Below are 18862 nucleotides of genomic sequence, written 5' to 3' on the forward strand. Positions count from 1 at the left end.
AAAAAAACAACCTACAGGAAAACTCCAACAATGAAATCTCTCCACCTTCATCTCTCTTCATCTTTTCCTGCTCTTCTTCTTAACATCTAAGCTGAGTAGTTGCCTGCCTCCCCCCTCTCAGCACACTCACAGGACAGGTGAGTTTCTACTCTGACAGGTGAGGCAACACGGGGGGAAATGAAAGCTTTAAACTTTGTAAAGCAAACTGAAGCCACAGAGAAGCTTCAGTTCCAGCGCAGAGATCACAGATCCACCCCGGCAGTGTGTCAGGGCGTCTCTCTGTTTTTACTCTTTGCAGCAGAAACACGTGTAGTCTGTACAGCACGCAGTGCTGCACCGGGTTACAGCATCGGGGAGACGTTTCACTTGTTCCCATGTTTGTCAGAATCTGTGACAGCTGATTTAAAAGCTGAATTCATTCTATTTTGAAAAATGACTTGAGAGGTTTATGTTAAAAGGTGCATCTGCTTGGCATCAATTCAAACACTATTTGTTATTTTTATTTTGCCTTTATTCTTATGAAATGCTGCCGATGTTTGATTGTTCTCTGGGAGTCCTGTCATACCTCTTTGTATTTGTGTCCCTGACACCCGTCAGCCACTTTCTGCTGCTCCATTATTCACAGAGTCACCACAGCAGGTAACTCCATGTTTGATTTGGCAGATACCCTACCGGGCACAACAACGGCTCTGTGTCACCCCCCAGGATCGAACCAGGGAGCGTTTACTTGTGAGGCAAATGTGTAAACCCCCACACATGAAGCCACTTAAGGAAAATCTCTTAGTTTGTGCTAAAAGCTCCTGATCACATTAGAAAAAGTGGCATTCTATTGCTGATTAATTCAACTTTGTGTAAGCTGAACACTATTAAATATTCTTCTTGATTAATCTTCCCCCTTGTGCATTGCAGCTGAGTATTTTTAGGGGACTGACTCTGAATGGAGCTAATCAGTACTTTGGAAGCTGATTTGAATGCAGCGTCAGACCGGCAGCCAAAGGCCGCTGCATGGGACCGCAGAAAGGAAGTGAGGGGGCGGGCGGAGAAACTATTCAGCCAGCAGCACCCCAAGGCGAACAAAGCCAAGGAGGTGGGAAGGTAATCACAGGGTCAGCCTCACCCTCTGCAGACAGAGTGCATGCTGGGAGAGCCAGCGGGCGCAGCTGTAAAATTACCTTGTAGTCAGGAGGGATCCGAGCTCCGAAGCCAAATGCAGGGAACATTTTGTCACTGAAAGAAAAAAAGACAGGAAAAAAAGTGAAGGTTAAAAAAAAAAACAGAAAAGAGACGCCAGAGGAGGTTTCTGATTGGCTACTTAAGCACAAAGCAAAGAAATGAGTGCTGATAGTCTGAGAGCGATTACTTCCTGTTTGGTTCAAAGGAAGGTAAGGCAGAGGTGAGTTTTCAGGTTTATTTTGGAAAAATCATAATGATGTTAGGAATCTCTGGAGATGACTCATTGCTTGAAGGTGAAATATTTGTGTGTGTGTGTGTGTGTGTGTGTGTGTGTGTGTGTGTGTGTGTGTGTGTGTGTGTGTGTGTGTGTGTGTGTGTGTGTGTGTGTGTGTGTTTTCATGAATGAAATCAAATCAATGTGTTCTCTCTTTGCTTTAAGAGTTAGATGTTTGATCTGCTGACATTGTTAGCATAGCTTCGCTGATAGGGAATGAGGAAGAGCACCACTCTGCACCAAGACGTCTGTAACATCACAGATCCTTCAGCCATCCAATCAGTCCACCTAGTTACTTCTCCTGGATGCCCCTCCCAGCCATGCTTTGCACATATTGCAGCATTCAGTTTGTTAACAGCATTAATAGATGCTGAGGGAGATGAAAAGAGCAGTTAGTCAGTTTTAGTTGGGTTGGTGATGTCCATATTATTGATCAGATCATTGCATTAAAAATGCTCCAAAAGGCTCCAACAGCACAAACGTCTAGTTCAGGGACTCCAGTTAGCTGAGGTGAAGCCAAGTAGACAGCTAGCAGCTACAGCTGCCTGTATCGCCACCCACCTGTCAGTCAAAGAGGCCACGCCCCTAATAATGCAAACTTTAAGCCTTAATCCAATTTAAACAGGTGTTATTAAAAAAAAATACATACAGCTGTTATGAAGGGGGGGGATAATTACAGAGACCAAAGCAGCTTTTGTATCAGGCTCTAAACATGTTTATTTCTGCTGTAAAGTTTTAACATGGGAGTCTGTGGGGACTGACTGACTGATGGCGCCTCTGCTGGACTGCAGGGGAACTGCAGGTTTTTGGCACTTTAAGTGGTAAGAGTGTAACCAGGTGAAATAAGTATAAATATAAGTATATAAAAATAAGTATATTATCCCTTTAATGAATGGAGCTTTGTGATTGGTTGTTGAGTTGAACCAACCTGTCGTAGTCCTGGCAGATTTCTCCCACTGCCACCAGAGCCTTCAGGTACTCGTTGGGTTGGTACGGGTGGATGTAGTGCAGGGAACAGCTGTTACGAGGATCTCCATTTGATGCCGTGAAGTCGATGGCGACCTGCACAGACAACAACCAATCAGGGATCAGAACCTGATTGGTGCATATCCAGCTGTAAAGTTAAGTTCTGGTTGAGTTAAATGGAGAGGGACCCACAGAGAAACACATGTGGACAAACCACATAAGAGCTGGGTTGAAAAGACATAACAGTATATGTGTATCTTATATAAATTCATGTTGTTAAATCCCATTTGCATTGGTGCCATTTCAGAGACAGATGCTTAGAATTCAACATGATTACTGAAATGATCAGATACCACTGTATGTATTAGATTTTTATTGGTTATTCGTGTGAAGTAAGCCTTTGAGGTTGAGGGTTAAAAGATCATGCTACATAAAAGGACGATACAGAACCTGAAACACTGACCATCGTTATGTTTTGCTCAGTTTGGGCCTCAGAGGACACTCGTGAAAAAAATAATTAGTGCACTGATGAAGTGTGAGCTTCCAGAGGAGCAGGTAGTGAATGCTTTTAGTTAACCTTCCTCTGAATCAAACAGATTTACTGGTTTGCTTTTACTGTTTTTCTTCAATGTTCTTTCTATTGTCTCATTGTTTTCTTTTTTTATTTGCTGTGTGTGCAGTGTTTTTCCTTTCATTAGTTTCATTCTGTGTGCTTGCTTGTTTTTTTTCTTATTGTTTTCTCATTTGTTTGAATGTGTGCTCTGTAAAGCAGTTTGGTGCCGTCGGGTTTGAAATGTGCTGTATAAATACATTTGCCTCGCGCTGCCTTGACGGCAGCGGCTCAGCTCGAGAAGAACAGAAGCATTTATGTTCAGAAAGCTGCAGAAAGAGCTCAGAGAGATGTCAGAAGGTTTAAATAATTAATGAGTCGGTGATGATGGCTGCAGACCCTGGAAGATCACCACTGGGCCATAAATGACCACGAAGAAACGCAAAATGACTCGACTGCAAACACACCCCGCCAGATTTCAAATCAGACCCACAGATATGAGCACATATAAAACAGGCAAATGCTGGATCTTGCTGGATAAATGTGTTGAAACAAGTCCTAAAAATAAAGAAATGATATCAAACAAAAAGAGTTAGTAATAGTGACATGAGCCATAAGAGGTTTATAGGGTACACTTTATATAAGATGCCCACCCCGCGCCTCAGTGAGGTTAAGAAGCATGTGGTCATGGCCCAGTGTTGTATAAACTTATAATGTGCATGTTGTAATGTTCTAAAGTACACCGTGCATGTGTTTTTCATGGACACTTCTTGGATTTTTTTTTCATACCACTTACGAGCGAGGAACCAAATATGGCAACTTTTATTTTTTATGTGAAAATTAAACATTTTAAAAAATGTCACAAAAGTAAAAAAGTAATGTCGTCCAGTGAAACTCTAAGGTTGAAATTTTGAATTTCAGATTATTTCACTGAGTGCCCTCAGGGTTAAAAACAGCTCAAATAAAGAGAAAACTGCTCATTAAGAAAAGGTGGGGCCACTAAGTCAAAGATTTCCATTATTAAGAACTGCTGCTGTGAGGAAAGCGCTACCTAAATACACAGCTATTTACCAGCCATTAAGAAAATTCATTCACAAGGTAAGACCAGCTTGACCTTTATTGATTTGGATTATATTATATTTGGTCAGATCTTTAATTTCTGACACACACACACACACACACACACACACACACACACACACACACACACACACACACACACACCCCAGCAACAACAACAAAGTTACCTTAAAACAAAAAAAAAAAGTAAAATGACCATAAACCCATGCATACATGCATTTCTCCATGAGGACACTGGGAAAAGGAGAGTGGAATATACCCGGCTGGTTACGTTATGGATCTGGGAAGACTGTAAAATAATGTCCCTGGCTGCATAATATATTTGGCTTATTGATAACAGGATTTCCTCTGATTGGACTTGGGGGATACCTGATTTATTGTGAAATTTGGAAGTGGAGGTGCGTGCAGGGCAGTACAGACTCAGACTCATCTGCTGGAGCTGACCCGCAGGTTGGATGCGAGTCTTGAGGCTCGCAGGCGGAAGGATTAAATCTTGGAGAAATGTCTGTACCTGTGCGCCGAGAAAGGAACCAAGAAATTCGGATGATTGGAGTTTTCACCATTGAGAGTTTCTAGCAAGACTGCAAGGCTGTCAGCCAATTAATCAGTAACAGCCTGTACCAAAACAATTGTATTTATCTGGAATTTGGCCCCCCAGCCTGGCCTTGGACAGCTGGGAATCTCATTCTCTCCTGGAAGTTATGTAAACAGATGCTCTGTTCACCCCACCATCCCCTGTGTGAACCGGTATCCTAGTGACTGATGAACATTATTCCACCTCTTATCAGTAACTGTTCAGTCGAGGACAGTCGGGAAGGCTCCACAGTATCCTGAACTCACTCGCCTCAGCCGGCTCCCTTCCCCTTGCCTTCTTTCCCTCCCCCTCCCTGCCCATGTACCTGCCCAACCTACCCCTAACCTGCCACAACCCCTGACCCTTCCTACTGCTTTTCCCTGCCTTGAATATGCACTTACTATGCTATGCAGAGGTTTATTTGCAACCTTGTTTTGCGCCCTGTGGGGCTCTGTGGGCCCGCTTGGGGCATAGTACAAGATGAATTTTTTTCACCTCATCTACCCCTTCGTGTGTTCACTATTTTTAATCTTTTTTAACAGCGGTGCCTCTTGGTGATGGCAGCAAGGCCACAAACACATGTCTCCCTGCGTTTGTCTGGTTTGTTTGTCTTTTCTTGGATGAGTGTTCTGTTAACTATCATTTTCCCCATTGTGGGATCAATAAAGTGTCATTCATTCATCCATGTGACCGAAAAAGGAGACACAGCCCACCCAAAAATACACAGAAAAGGACCACAGACACATTAAAAACAAAAGGCCCAAGAATCCACAGCGTTCACAGGACCATCACAGGCCAAAACAAGACTTTCTTCCACTGCCCACTCCTTCATTTTCATCAGGCTTTTTCTGGTGACAGTCTAACCAAAAACTGTGCCAAATTATTGTTCCCCACAGCAACTGCCTCACTGCCACTGCTACCCCAGACCGATGACTGTGACACCTGACTCATCAGGAGGTAGTCAGCTAATGTTAGCTAAGTATCCTTGAATTATTGATCCATCCTGATCAAGAATACTGTTTTGTTACCCTTTCATCCTGGTGGCAGTTTAGAGGTGCAGAGCTTTCCAAGTTACATGGAAGCAGCTGTGAAGTGTGCACTGTAAACCCAGATTTTGATTCCACTTAAAAATACTGAGTTCATATTACTTAAAATTGCCTAGAATGTGAACATTACTTGTTAATGCTGAGTAGACTGTACTTTTGATGGTCTATCTTATTGTAATCATGTGTTTGAGTTCAAACAACTTAATATCATCAAGTGTTGCACCTGCTAAAAATCTACTTTATACCAGTTTAAACAGACTAGATTAATGAGCAGCAGCATGGTGGCATGATGGTCAGCACTGCTGCCTCACAGGTAGAATACCATCTAGAAGGTCTGTGTTCAAGTCTGCCTTGGCCCGGGCCTCTCACTGTGTGGAGTTTGAAATAGTAGATATTTGGTTTTTGTTCACAACTCTCTCTTGTACAGTTTTTTATTGTTCCATGGACAAATATTATTTGTAAATGTTAATGTACCAGCGTTCAGCAGGGCTGAGTTTTATCATGTTTGTTTGTTTACCAAATTTAAACAGACACAGTTCAACACTGTAAAAAATATTTGTATGACCAGGCAGCACGGTGGCGTGGTGGTTAGCACTACTGCCTCACAGCTAGAATAGATATCTAATAGTCTGGGTTCGATTCCACCTTGGGCCGGGCCTCTTGCTGTGTGGATTTTGTATGTTCTTCTTGTGTGGGTTTTCTCCCACAATCTGAAGACGTGCAGTTACTGGGTTAGGTTAATTGTTCACTGTAAATTGCCCACAGGTGTGAATGGTTGTCTGTTAGCCCTGCAACAGGTTGGTGACTTGTACAGGGTGTATTCTGCATCTTACTGCCCTGTCAGCTGGGCATGAAAAGGATAGGGGAATTCAAAAGACATTTTATTTTTCATGAACTATAAAAGATAAGTTTGGTCAATTAGGACATACAATTTAGTTCAATTGGAAATGGAGTAGTGCTTACTGAACAGGCTGAGTTACATAAATGGGTGGTGATTGCTTAAACTAAGTATCTTCAGTTACTGAAACTCTGTTATTAGTACATTCAACTTAGATCTTTCATTCCATTCCAAAATGTCTCGAGTACACTGAACATAGACCCCTGCACTTATTCAACTGTTTCATTACTTAAAAAATTAGGGCAATGAGATACCTTGTTTTTTTTAAGTAGATTCAACTTATCCGGGTTTACAGTGTGGCTGTGGGTGCTGTGAACGGATCACACGTGACCACAACTGAACCGACTCTAAACATTTGTGCTTTGAAACAGATGAAAAATTACCAGGCGAGTCCTGCAGTTCTGTGGAGGCTGTGCTGTGTTTTACTGTTGTTTCTGCTTCCAGGTCTCTACGCTGATCATACAACTGAACACTAGAGATGTTTTTGGCATCTATTTTATTAGATAATAAATGAGGAAAAATAGTCTAGCCTAAAAATAAGAACATTTATTTTATTTTGAACAACAAAACACGCAGGCAGAGCTCACAGACACAAACAAGCTGTTAATGCTGATAACCAGTCGAAGGAAAACACGGGGAGCAAAAAGTAATCCAAGACACAGAAAGACAGCAGGAACAAACACTCAGCTGTGTAGGTGTGAAATCCTGCGGAAAAGAAAGTTTTCACAGGATTCATCCTTAAAAAAACTGAGTCGCACAGCAGCACGTTTGGACAAAACCAAACTCAGCATATCAGCACAAACGCCTCAGACCAGATGTCAGCACGGTGGAGGGATGAGGATTTGGGCGTGTTTTGTGGCCATGGCACATGTAGAGTTAAATGTGAGGCAGCTGAGATGTACATCCAGCACCAGTCAACAGTTCGGACACACCTTCTCATTCAGTGTTTCTTTTTTTTTCCTACATTGTAAATTAATAGTGAAGTCATCCAGACTATGAAGGAACACATAAAGAATCATGTAGTAAACTTTAAAGTGTTAAACAAACCAGAACATGTTTTAGATTTTCAGCTTTGCTCACTCTCTGTGTTCTCTGTCAGCTTCATGAGGTCATCACCTGAAACGGTTCTCCAACAGTCTTGAAGGAGTTCTCAGAGGTGCTGAGCACTTGTTGGCTGCTTTGCCTTCACTCTGCCGTCCAACTCATCCCAAACATCTCAGTTGGGTTTAGATCAGGTGATTGTGGAGGTCAGGTCATCTGACGCAGCCCTCCATCAGCCTCTTTCTTGGTCAAATATCCCTTACAGAGCCTGGAGTGTGTTTGGGGTCATTGTCCTGTTGAAGAACAAATGATGGTTCCACTAAGCTGTAACCAGACGGATGGCACGTTGCTGCAGAATGCTGTGGTAGCCGTGCTGGTTAAGTGAGCCTTGGATTTTGAATAAATACCAACAGTGTCACCAGCAGAGCACCCCCATACATCACACTTCCTCCTCCATACTTCACAGTGGGAAAGCTCAAGTTTGAACTCATCAGACCAAAGGACAGATTTAAACGGGTCTGATGTTCGTTCCTTGTGTTCCTCGGTCTAAGCCGTTCTCTTCCTCTGGTTGTTCTTCCTCAGAAGTGGCTTCTTTGCAGCAGTTTGACCATAAAGTCCAGATTCACGCAGTCTTCTCTGAACAGTTGATGCTGAGATGTATGTGCTAGTTGAACTCTGTGAAGCCTTTAGGTGGACTCTTATCTGGGGTGCTGTTAACTTTCTGAGGCCTCTAACTCTGATGAACTGATCCTGTTACAGAGGGAACTCTTGGTCTTCTTTCCTGGGGCGGTCCTGATGAGAGCCAGTTTCATCATAATGTTTGAAGGTCTTTGTGAGAGCACTCAAGGAAACTTTCAAAGTTCTTGAAATTTTTCAGATTGACTGATCTTCATTTCTTAAAATAATGATGGACTGTTGTTTTTCTTTACTTAGTTGAGCCGTTCTTGCCATAATATGGATTAGAGCATTACTCACATGTGGCTCTTCACTGTATACCAACTCTACCTCTTCAAAACACGACTGATGGTCTCAAACACATTGAGAGGGCAACAAATTCAAGAAATTAAATCTTGACAGGCACAGCTGTTACTGAAACCTATTCCAGGTGACTGCCTCATAAAGCTGATGAGAAAAGGCCAACATGTGCAAAGCTGCCATCCAAGCAAGAGGTGCCTATTCTGAAGAACCTGAAATATTAAACCGTAAACTGGTTTGTTTACTAAATTATTCCATATGGATTTCTTCATAGTTTGGATGACTTTAGTATTAATCTACAATGCAGACAATTTTTAAATAATGAAAAACCACTGAAAGATTAGATTCAGCTCACTGTACACAACGAAATGATGGTTCCAGATCACTCATCCAGAGCCGAGCATCTGCACTCATGCAGCCAGAGACCAGCGCTGCCGTTAGGCAATGTGGTTTAAGTGTCTTGGCCAAGGACACAATGCAGCACAGGGACAGAGGCTTGAACCTGCAACCTTCCAGCTGCAAGGCGAGTGCCTACCCACTGCACCACTGCCACGAAGGTGTGTCCAAACCTTTGACTGGTACTGTAGTTTTTCACAGGACTACATAGTTTCCTGTGAAAACTTTTTTTCACACAACTGTAAACAGACAAAGGAAAGACAGGACAATAAGCGCACACACACACACACACACACACACACTGAGGGCTAATTAGAGAAGAAGAGACAGGCTGGGAACGAGCTGCAACATAAACAAGGCAATCACAAGAGGGAAATAAAACTCAAAGCAAGAAACGAGAAACCATTAAATACGCTGCCCTCTTGGCCAGGTCTCTTTGAAAAAAGAGATTTTAATCTCAGCGAGACTTTTACCTGGATAAATGAAAGTGTAAAACAGGAAATAACAGGTGAATCCAACTAAATACAGAGACAAGAAAACTCCCACCTCAGGGAGGTGAGAACAACGGCGTAAAGACAGCAACCCAAACAGCAATAACATCACAAAACTGAAAAAGCCTCACAGGAATAATAAAACCAACACGAGAATCCAAAGTTCCAACACAGAAACCTTAAATATGTTAACTGAGAAACAGAAACAGGAAACCAGGATCCAAACTGGGAACCGTGACACGACAGCCCGCCCCGCTCTGGTTGTTGCAGCTCATTCATTTTTTTTTGCAACTTCCTGTCACGAAGGTGGAAAGAGAGGAGCGCTGCGCCGGCTGGAGGTGAGTACCTGTGTCACATCTTAAAACTCAACAATTAGCCGACATTGCACTTGAATAAAGCAATATTTTGATAATATTGAATATTCATAACTCGTGCACATGACAACAGCAACACTTAAAATGTCAAGTCAACAACAAGTTGTGCACCTTGCTGCTGAAAAGAACTCAGGAGAGTCACAAAGAAACCACAAACTTGTGGATAATAAGGACGGCGAGAGCACAGCAGCAGCAGTCAGAGTGTGAAGCGGCTGATTGTTCCCAGCGTTCCCGGATCACTGAAATATGTCAAATGTGCCCGTCACACATGGCGTCTTCCTCCACGACACGGTGACTGTGTAAACAAAGAGTTTCCACAGTCACCGCGAGCCTGCAGTCTCCTCCGGAGAAAACCAACAAAGTGCTGATTCGACACACTGCTGCAGAGAAGAGAACACACCTCACTCCTGCCTCACTCTGGCTCCCATTCAGCTCCCTCACTTATTTATATGTTAAGTGAGTGTGTGACAACTCATTTCAAACACACACAGACACCTCAGAGAGGAAGCGCTCGTCTTCTCCTGAGCGGCTCGCAGGCTGCAGAGAACAGCCGAGACTGTGATGATGAAACATTTAAAGTTTGAAGCAGACGCTGAAGGAGGCGCCGCAGCTTTCTTACATGTTTACATGTGTTAACAGCAGCACGACGTCGTGTTTGAGTCTCTGAAGATGTTTAAGGGACTGAAGTCAGTTCTCCTCTGATTTATACAAACATGCAAGAAGGAAACAAAGGAGGAAAAACGTGTTTTCTGTGTTTGGTGTGGATGTGTTGTTCCTCTGTTTGTGGGTGTGAATGGAGATTTTAATCTTCACCCCAGGGCCTGAAACAATACGACACACTCAGACACCTTTATGGTAAAACTGGACGTGCTGAGCAAACTGAGCCAAATCCAAGACAGCCAGATCCTGAAAACCAGGCTGAACCATCACAGTTATCCCTCCAATCAGAGCTGGTAAGACAGTTAGTTCATTTACTTAAAGCACATATTTGTGTTTGGTTATTAATTATGCGTTTAAATGTTTACTTTCTCTGAAACAGTTAAAACCTCTGTGGTTTCCCCACGTTCAGCCTAAGACCTTCTAGCATGCACTGCAGCTCGATGCTTTTAACACTGTTTTTGTATGTTATGACTTCATCTCAGGAGGCTGCAGGACCAACAGCAGCACAAACAGAAGTACCCTTCGGCACACCGACGGTAAACAGCTGCAAGTTGTAAACAACCGTCTGCAAAGCTGTGGACCAACACACAGCCATGCCTGTCCCTGAGGTTACACAACAAATAGTGTTCATACTACTGCAATTCAGAAAGCAGCTGCATTCTTTCTGCTAATATGACCTTTGACTAATTTGGTTACTTGGTTGCGATCTGACAGCTGCACAATGGCCATTTTAAAAAATCTAAACAACATATTTATGCCACTTATGGACATCTGCGTGTGACTTCTGTGCTGCTTTCTTCTCTGGACTCTGATACAAACCTGAAGCCTGCTGCAGTTTGCTCACTGTCTTTATCACTTAGCTCAGTATGGTGAGAAAGGACCGCAGAGTGAGAGGTCTCCTCGTGAGTCAAACGCAAGAACATTTAGTTTATTTAATGGCTGAAAGAAGAACTTCAGACTTTTCTTCTGTGTGAACTTTCTCTTTCTGGAAGGTTCAAGAAGGACATTGTACCAAAAACCACAGATCATTATGAAGCCAGCGCACTGGTCACATAGATATTTCTGATTTTTATGATTGGATAGAAAAGTATTAAAGAGCTTTATACGTAAAATTCCATCTTTTTCAAGACCTCGATGAACCTGAAATCCAGCCTCCTTCAAACCTGCAGACCTGAGGGTTCATTATCAGCACCTCTGAAACTCTCCTCGGTCATTCAGACCGGTTTCACTGGTGAGAGCCCAGTGAGAGCCCAGTGAGAGCCCAGTGAGGTGATAACTGGGACACAGAGGCTCCTGAATGTGTTGCCTTGGTTACTGTTTCCATGGTAACAACAGAGATGCTTCAAGAACTGAGAACATACCAGAGGACAGAAAAAAGAAGGAGGGTGACGACCCGGATACAACCTGAGTGTGTGTGTGTGTGTGTGTGTGTGTGTGTGTGTGTGTGTGTGTGTGTGTGTGTGTGTGTGTGTGTGTGTGTGTGTGTGTGTGTGTGTGCGTGCGTGCGTGTGTGTGTGTGTTTATGTTTGTGAGGATCAATCACAGTTTTAGACCCAAAGAGGACTTTTTACATCGGTCTTCACTTTGAGATGGTCTTTGTTGTTTGGGCCCAAGTTAAGGGTCGTGTGTGTGTGTGTGTGTGTGTGTGCGCGCGCTCTCACAGTGAACTGGATCTGACAGCCTCCCATGATGTAATCCAGGAACGAGTGCATCTTGATGATCTGCAGACAGAAAAACAGCCACTTTAAATATTTAAAGGTTGCAACATCACTTCACACACTTTCACTGACACTTCATCATCTTTCATCAGCTGTTTGTGCGCCAGCTGATTAGCAGCATCCCGTTACACTGACACAGGTGAACAACCTTTGTGTGTGACCCAGCTGTAATTGAGTTTCTCATCTTATTATTGTGCAATCATCCTGATATAATTTCATTTCAGCAAAGTGATTCAGAGAAACACAACCAGCATCCTTAAACCCTCACAGTTTTATCTGAACATGTTTGATGATTTTGATTGAAAATATATCGAGTGATGAATGAGAGCAGGAGGAGCTGTTTGTGAGGACCTAGACTGATGCGTGACTTGTCTCTTGTTTCAGAAGCTCCTCCTCCCTGCCCTCCTGTGGTTACCTGCTCCTGTTCGTTTCACCTGCATCTAATTGCCTCCTGTGTGTATTTCAGCCGTGTATCTACCTCAGTCCTCTGCCAGATCATTTTAACTGTGCGTGGACCTTCCAGCTACCCTGTGTTTTAGCTCCAGGGTTTCACTTGAATAGTCCAAAAAAATTTTAAATTACCTTTTCATAAACATTTACCTTGATGGAAAATCTGTGATGCTCAGAGAATTCCTTCACACTATGTTTCTTAATAAAGTTAATGACAATGACTGCACAAAGAGTCTCTCGGGTCTTTTCCACCTGTAGTTTCTTCTTTAGAAAAATGAAAAACAAAGTTGGAATTTTAAAGAAAAAGGCACAAAGTGATTTGAACATAATGATGATGGTCTGGTGGCTTCAGTCATCTTTTATACCATATAAAGTCCATGATTTATTTCTACATGTGATCTGAAGTGAGAGAATCATCTTCTGCATGAGCTGAGGGCAGGCCAGTTTTGAAACCCCGCAGCCCTCCAGTGGACCTACCACCTGCCGATGGCGATGGGGTCCGGTGCACTGGCTCATCAAAGGTGGAGGTCGGCACTGGCAGACACTTTATAGGAGAGCTCTACAATCAGACCCTGGGGGGGTGAATTCATGGTGCAACATCCTGTGAATGCATGAATGATTTCTGTCCTCATGCACAACCTTTGGGATTCTTTACAGCAGATTTTTACTATGAAATCTGCTGTTTAAACCACAGACTCAGCTTTAATCACCAGCACTGAACATGAAATTTGAGTCAGTTTGAAGCAGAACTTCAAATTTGTTGTGCAGGATTCACTTATCCATGTGCAAGGATCTGCACATGGATAAGTGAAAGGGGATGGCCATGCAGAGGAGATCAGATAAATTTGCAGAACTTTCTGAACGCTCCTTGTAAAACAGAAGGAAAAGGACACTGAGTCATGTCCATGAACCTTGCCACACACCAGGATAACACACGGTAACACGTTCAATTTACACACAAATAGCAGCGGCTCAGAAGATTCAAAAACCCATTTTGCAGGGGTCCTCATTTCGCTTCTGACTGGCGTCTGAGTGCAGCCTCGGTTCTTCTGACAGACTGAGATCCCTTCGTGTCTCTGCAGCTGGATTAGCTTTAAATATCCGCTGAAGCAGGATGGATGGAAGGCTGTTGCCTGCCGTCGGCTCCTGGATCCGGCCTCTAAACGGACCTGTTCTTAAAGCATTTGGTCTCATTTCCTCTTCCATCGATCAAGTGTAAATTACCTCGCAGCTTTGGAGCAGCAGTAATTTGTTTCTGTGTTGTATTACACCTCATTCTGCGGCATTCTTTTCCAATGGCTGTTAAATCACTTTGAAGTAGGAGCTCTTCACATGTGGAGTGGCATCAGGCTAAATGTTATCTGGCTTTCCTTGAGCGGCAGTATTCCCCAGACTACCCTCGCTCTATCTGAACCCCATTCAGTGTTGTCTGGCAGGAAATGTCAGGTAAGTCAGCCTGTTCAGTGCTACATAATTGGTTCTTCTAAGAGTCTGTCAGGCAGAAGCCACCATCAGCTGCCAAGAAAAACAAGACAGGCAGCGAGGAAAAGAAAACGGAGGAATTTTTTCAGCCTTAAATTGTTTAAGTCAGAAATTACAGAGCAGAAAAACGTGTAGATGTCAGTCACCTTGCACTGGTTCAGAATAACTATCCCAGAGTTCTTGTAGTTCTTCTTCTTGACTTTGTATTTGGGATTTATGCACTGCCACTGCACCTGCAACACACAGAGACAAAAAAGGTCATTTTCACCTCAAATTTTAAAAAGGCAACCTGAGTAAATGCAGTTTTTAAATGATGATTTCCTTTATTAAGAGAAAAAGTTATCCAAACCTGCCTGTCCTGTGTGAAAAAGTCATGTTTCAGTTCAAGCTCACGAAACACCCCAGCAAGCCCACCTCTGAACGGCTCAGAGAAACAAACCCAAACGAGGCTTTAGGAGCGGCCTCGTCAAAGTCTGGACTTAAATCAGATCTTAAACAGGCATTCATGCTGGAAAACCCTCCAGTGCCGCTGAATTAAAACAATTCTGCAAGGAAGAGTGTGGCTGTAAACGCAGCAGAAGTCAGAGCATCACGCGGCGGCACCCAGCAGCTTATATCAGCATGATTATTAAGATTCCTTTAACGCTGTTTCGTGTTGACTCGGTGTGCGATCAGATAATTATTTGTTGAGTTTTAAATAAACTCGGCTCAAGTTAACAGACACCAGCAGCTGCTGCTGCTGCTTCTTCCAGGTGAACCACTATTCCTCCTCAGGTAAATCAGAGTGTGAGTTTCATAATGTTACACACACGTCTGTGTCTTGGCTGCGTGGGATGAACGGCAGTTTGTTGATGGAAGCAAACAGCCTTCAGCCGCCGCTCCCGATCACCTGCTCAGGTGACTTCGTAACAGAAGCCTCCAGGTGCCTCCGCGGTGAGACGATAACAGTTCATTCAAACAGCGTTAGTAAGCCATCAATCATCCTCATTTTAATGTCAAATCAATAACTGCTGTAACACAGGGTTTACTCCACAGGGTAAATATAACAAGCTGAACATTTCAGCATGTAGCTGCTGCAGCTTTTGTTCATAGGAGGAAACCTGTTGAATCAATCACAGTTCAGGTGAGGAAACACGAAAACCTACTGAGACTCAACCGAGCAGCAGGCTTGTTCTCCTGTTTCCTCCTGGATGTCCTTTACTGTGTGAGCTCACTGCTGCAGCTGCAACTCAAACAATAACTGCTAAACGTAAAAATGTCTGACATTTGATTCAAACATCTGTTTGAGCACACATTACGACCATTCTCAGTATGTTTGTAAGCTTAAAAGTCAAACCCTGCACATGCTAATGAGAAAGGAAACTGATTTAATCTATTAAAGTATTGCACATTTCCTCTATCACAGAATATTAATAATCAGAAAAAATATTAATTACGTGAGGCAAGGTATCTAAATAAATAACTTAAAGTCAAAAACGTGCTTCCAAAGAGTTCAACAATGTCCAACATCAAGTTCAGACGTGATCTGGTCAGACTGAATCGCCCTCTTTGGCACAGGCGTTAATGTGACTCAGCAGTCAGGTTGTGTTATTTAACATTACTCTAAACTTTAGTTTCACACTGTGTGTGAACTGCATGCAGCAGCACTCTGCAGAGCACACACACACACACACACACACACACACACACAAGGTGCAGACTACCGTATTTTTCGGACTATACGTCGCTCCGGAGTATAGGTCGCACCAGCCAAAAAATGCATAATAAAGAAGAAAAAAACATATATAGGTCGCACTGGACTATAAGTCGCACTTTTTTTGGGGGGGGGGGGGGGGGGGGGGGGTTGATAGAATCAGAGACTCAGAGCAGAAATTCCATCTTGAACGGCAATTTAAAATAATAATGGATTAAAGAACAGGACGAACACGGTTACACCTACGTTATGCTAACGTAGCACATTCAGCTACATGACGCACAACGAACACGTGTTCGGTATGTTAACGTTGTAAACACACTTCCAAAGTCGGCGATATTCACAACAAAGGTCGTCTTTATTAACAGAAAAACGGCTGCTGTAGGCCACAGCCACGCCAACCACAACTACAACAGCGGAACAGCAACACACACACAGGCAAGCTCTCGGTCTTTTTCTCTCTCTCCATGCTGCCGTCACGAACCTCCCGAACAGTCCGAAATCCCACAACATCAACACGCTCTCTAACTAAGAGAATCGCTACAGTATGTTAACGTAACATTAAGTTATTCAGATAACCATAGCATAAAGAACATACTAACAAGTTAACCAAACCATCAATCCATTGAATTCTTCATCCTCGGTGTCACTTCTAAACAATTCCGTACACTCCGTAGACGAAGCGCCGCTTCCTCTTCTGTGTCACGTTAGTCAGACTCGTCGTCAGCTGCAGTTCCAATTATTCCAGCCTTTCTGAATCCCAACAGGATGGTTTGTCACTGAAGCCCATGTTTTCTTGATCCATCCAATGACTTCCAGGAAAGTTGGGTGGCGCATTCTCCCAGTTGCCGTTAAGCTGTGCTCTCCATCCATCATCCACTGCGCCCACAGGTTACGCAAGACTGCCTTAAAGCTCCGGTTCACGGAGATGTCAAGTGGCTGGAGTATTTTGGTTCATGTGTTATAAATGTCACATATACGTCGCTCCGGAGTATAGGTCGCACCCCCAGCCAAACTATGAAAAAAAGTGCGACTTATACTCCGGAAAATACGGTACATCTCGTATTTTGGGAAAACCTCATTGCTTTGAGTGTCTGGAGCTTCAGAGACCACCATAACCCTGATGACTGAGAACCTGCACGGACACATGCACTGATTTGATATTTGTGCTTAAAAAAATGATCTACTCTTTTCCAATCACTAAAGACCTAAATAATCAATTTAAGCTTCTTAAAACGTGAACTTGAGATTTTAATGGGACAAGGGGATCAATGCATTACTAGTTTTATGAATAATAATAATTAATAGCATTTAATGACTCTCTCCCTTTGAGCTGAAGATTTGTGGACTCTTGAACAGCAGTTTTTGACATGTTTTTATATAAATGTATTTACTTTGGTTTCCATTATCTGTGTTGATTCTCTTCTCAGCCAACATGTTCACACCCCATGCTGTTTACTGGTTGAAGGAAAGTGAAGGAAACTGTAGTGTCCAGCTTTAAATGACTTCTCCAGGGCCGTGAACATCTGCACTGAGAAGAGCAGACTGACACAGAAACATCTCAAAAATGTTTTCTGGTGCAGGACGGAGAGTGTCCTGATGCATCTTATAGTGGGGCTCCAGAGCACCTGGAGTCTTAAAAATACACACAAGATGCCTTTTGGCATCGGGGCTGTGAAACATCAGGTTTATGGCAATGAGACGCTCCCATATGATAACTCACAGACACTTGTAAAGGATAACTACATGCAATGTGCCGGTGTCACAGTTAATGTTATGAAGGGACATATTTGAACCCAAAGCACTGTCTTTTTCTAAATCTAACCAAGTTGTTTCAGTGCCTGAACTTAACCAGATACTTTGTTCTGTTAGTGGCTTTCCATTTTTATGATCACAGATCAGTGATACCATATCTATAAGCTGTGTAATTTTTAAGTCTTAAATCTTATTGATAAAATTGTAGCTCTAATCCAGTTTTCTCTGGGCCCCTCCCTGATCGGACCAGGATCGACACGTTTAGCCGCATGTTCTCCTTGAATCGTGGGCTTCATAGATAATTGGCAAAGTTTCTGGGGAAAACTTGGTCTTGTTAGGAGAGACGGCATCCATCCCACTTTGGATGGAGCAGCTCTCATTTCTAGAAATCTGGCAGAATTTACCACCAAAACGTGACTACCCAGGGTTGAGACCAGGAAGCAGAGTTGCAGTCTTACACGCCTCTCTGCAGCTTCTTGATCAACATATTATCAGGTCTTGGCTGTGTGGCAGGCAGAGCTGGACCCAAATGTAGGACACAGAGGCAAACAAACTTAGTGGTGAAGCCAGCGACCGCATACATATGCCGCTTTGCGGTGCGGGCGGCGCAGGTTCGCGTCCGGACCCATCGCCAATTTGCCCGCATGTCTTCCCCTGTATCTTTCCCCCATTTCCTGTCTCTCTCCACTGTCACAAAAAGCCGCTGTGGCCAAAAATGCAAAAAAAAAACTTAAACTCAAAGTGCAGCTTTAATGCTGAGTCTTCATTTAATATCCAAAACACAAAATATCAAAATCCCAGAGTCAAGGCGGTACTGGAGACATCAACACAACGGTACACACAGCTTGCAGGGAACATAGACAACAAGGTGACAATGAACTAAGGAATACTGAGACTTAAATACACACACACCAGGTAATCAAGGAGAGTGAGACAGCTGGGGAGGATGAGGCACAGGTGAGCAGAATCACAACAAACAAGACACAGGAAATGAAACTCAAAGCAAAGCACAAAGACTGCTGCCTCACAGAAAAAACAGGATGTGATAACAAAACAGGGAAGACACTGACAAGACTTGAACAGAGGGGGCTGGACACAAGGGGGGGGGGGACTCTAAAAAAATGGAACCAGAAAAACTATGTACACCAAGGAGAAAACACATGAAACCATATCAACATTAAATAAACCAGGGACTGCTACGAATAACAAATAACTAAACTAAAGCACTAAGAAATTAGAACAGCTTCCTGGGGAGGTACAGCTTTA

At 43.2% G+C, this 18862-nt stretch overlaps 1 protein-coding gene across 1 annotated transcript in view; it reads right to left on the reverse strand.

The window, feature by feature from the left end:
• cpne4a (copine IVa) overlaps positions 1-18862 on the reverse strand; it is a 100346-nt gene that overhangs the window by 12151 nt on the left and 69333 nt on the right. The window contains exons 9-12 of the mRNA XM_030749479.1: positions 14295-14381; positions 12160-12219; positions 2376-2509; positions 1173-1227 (exon numbers count right to left, since the gene is read on the reverse strand). Coding sequence (XP_030605339.1) covers positions 1173-1227; positions 2376-2509; positions 12160-12219; positions 14295-14381 — 336 coding nt within the window. The remainder of the gene's footprint in view (positions 1-1172; positions 1228-2375; positions 2510-12159; positions 12220-14294; positions 14382-18862) is intronic.

This window comes from Archocentrus centrarchus, chromosome 16 (genome assembly GCF_007364275.1).
Source record: "Archocentrus centrarchus isolate MPI-CPG fArcCen1 chromosome 16, fArcCen1, whole genome shotgun sequence".
NCBI classification, from domain to species: Eukaryota; Metazoa; Chordata; class Actinopteri; order Cichliformes; family Cichlidae; genus Archocentrus; species Archocentrus centrarchus.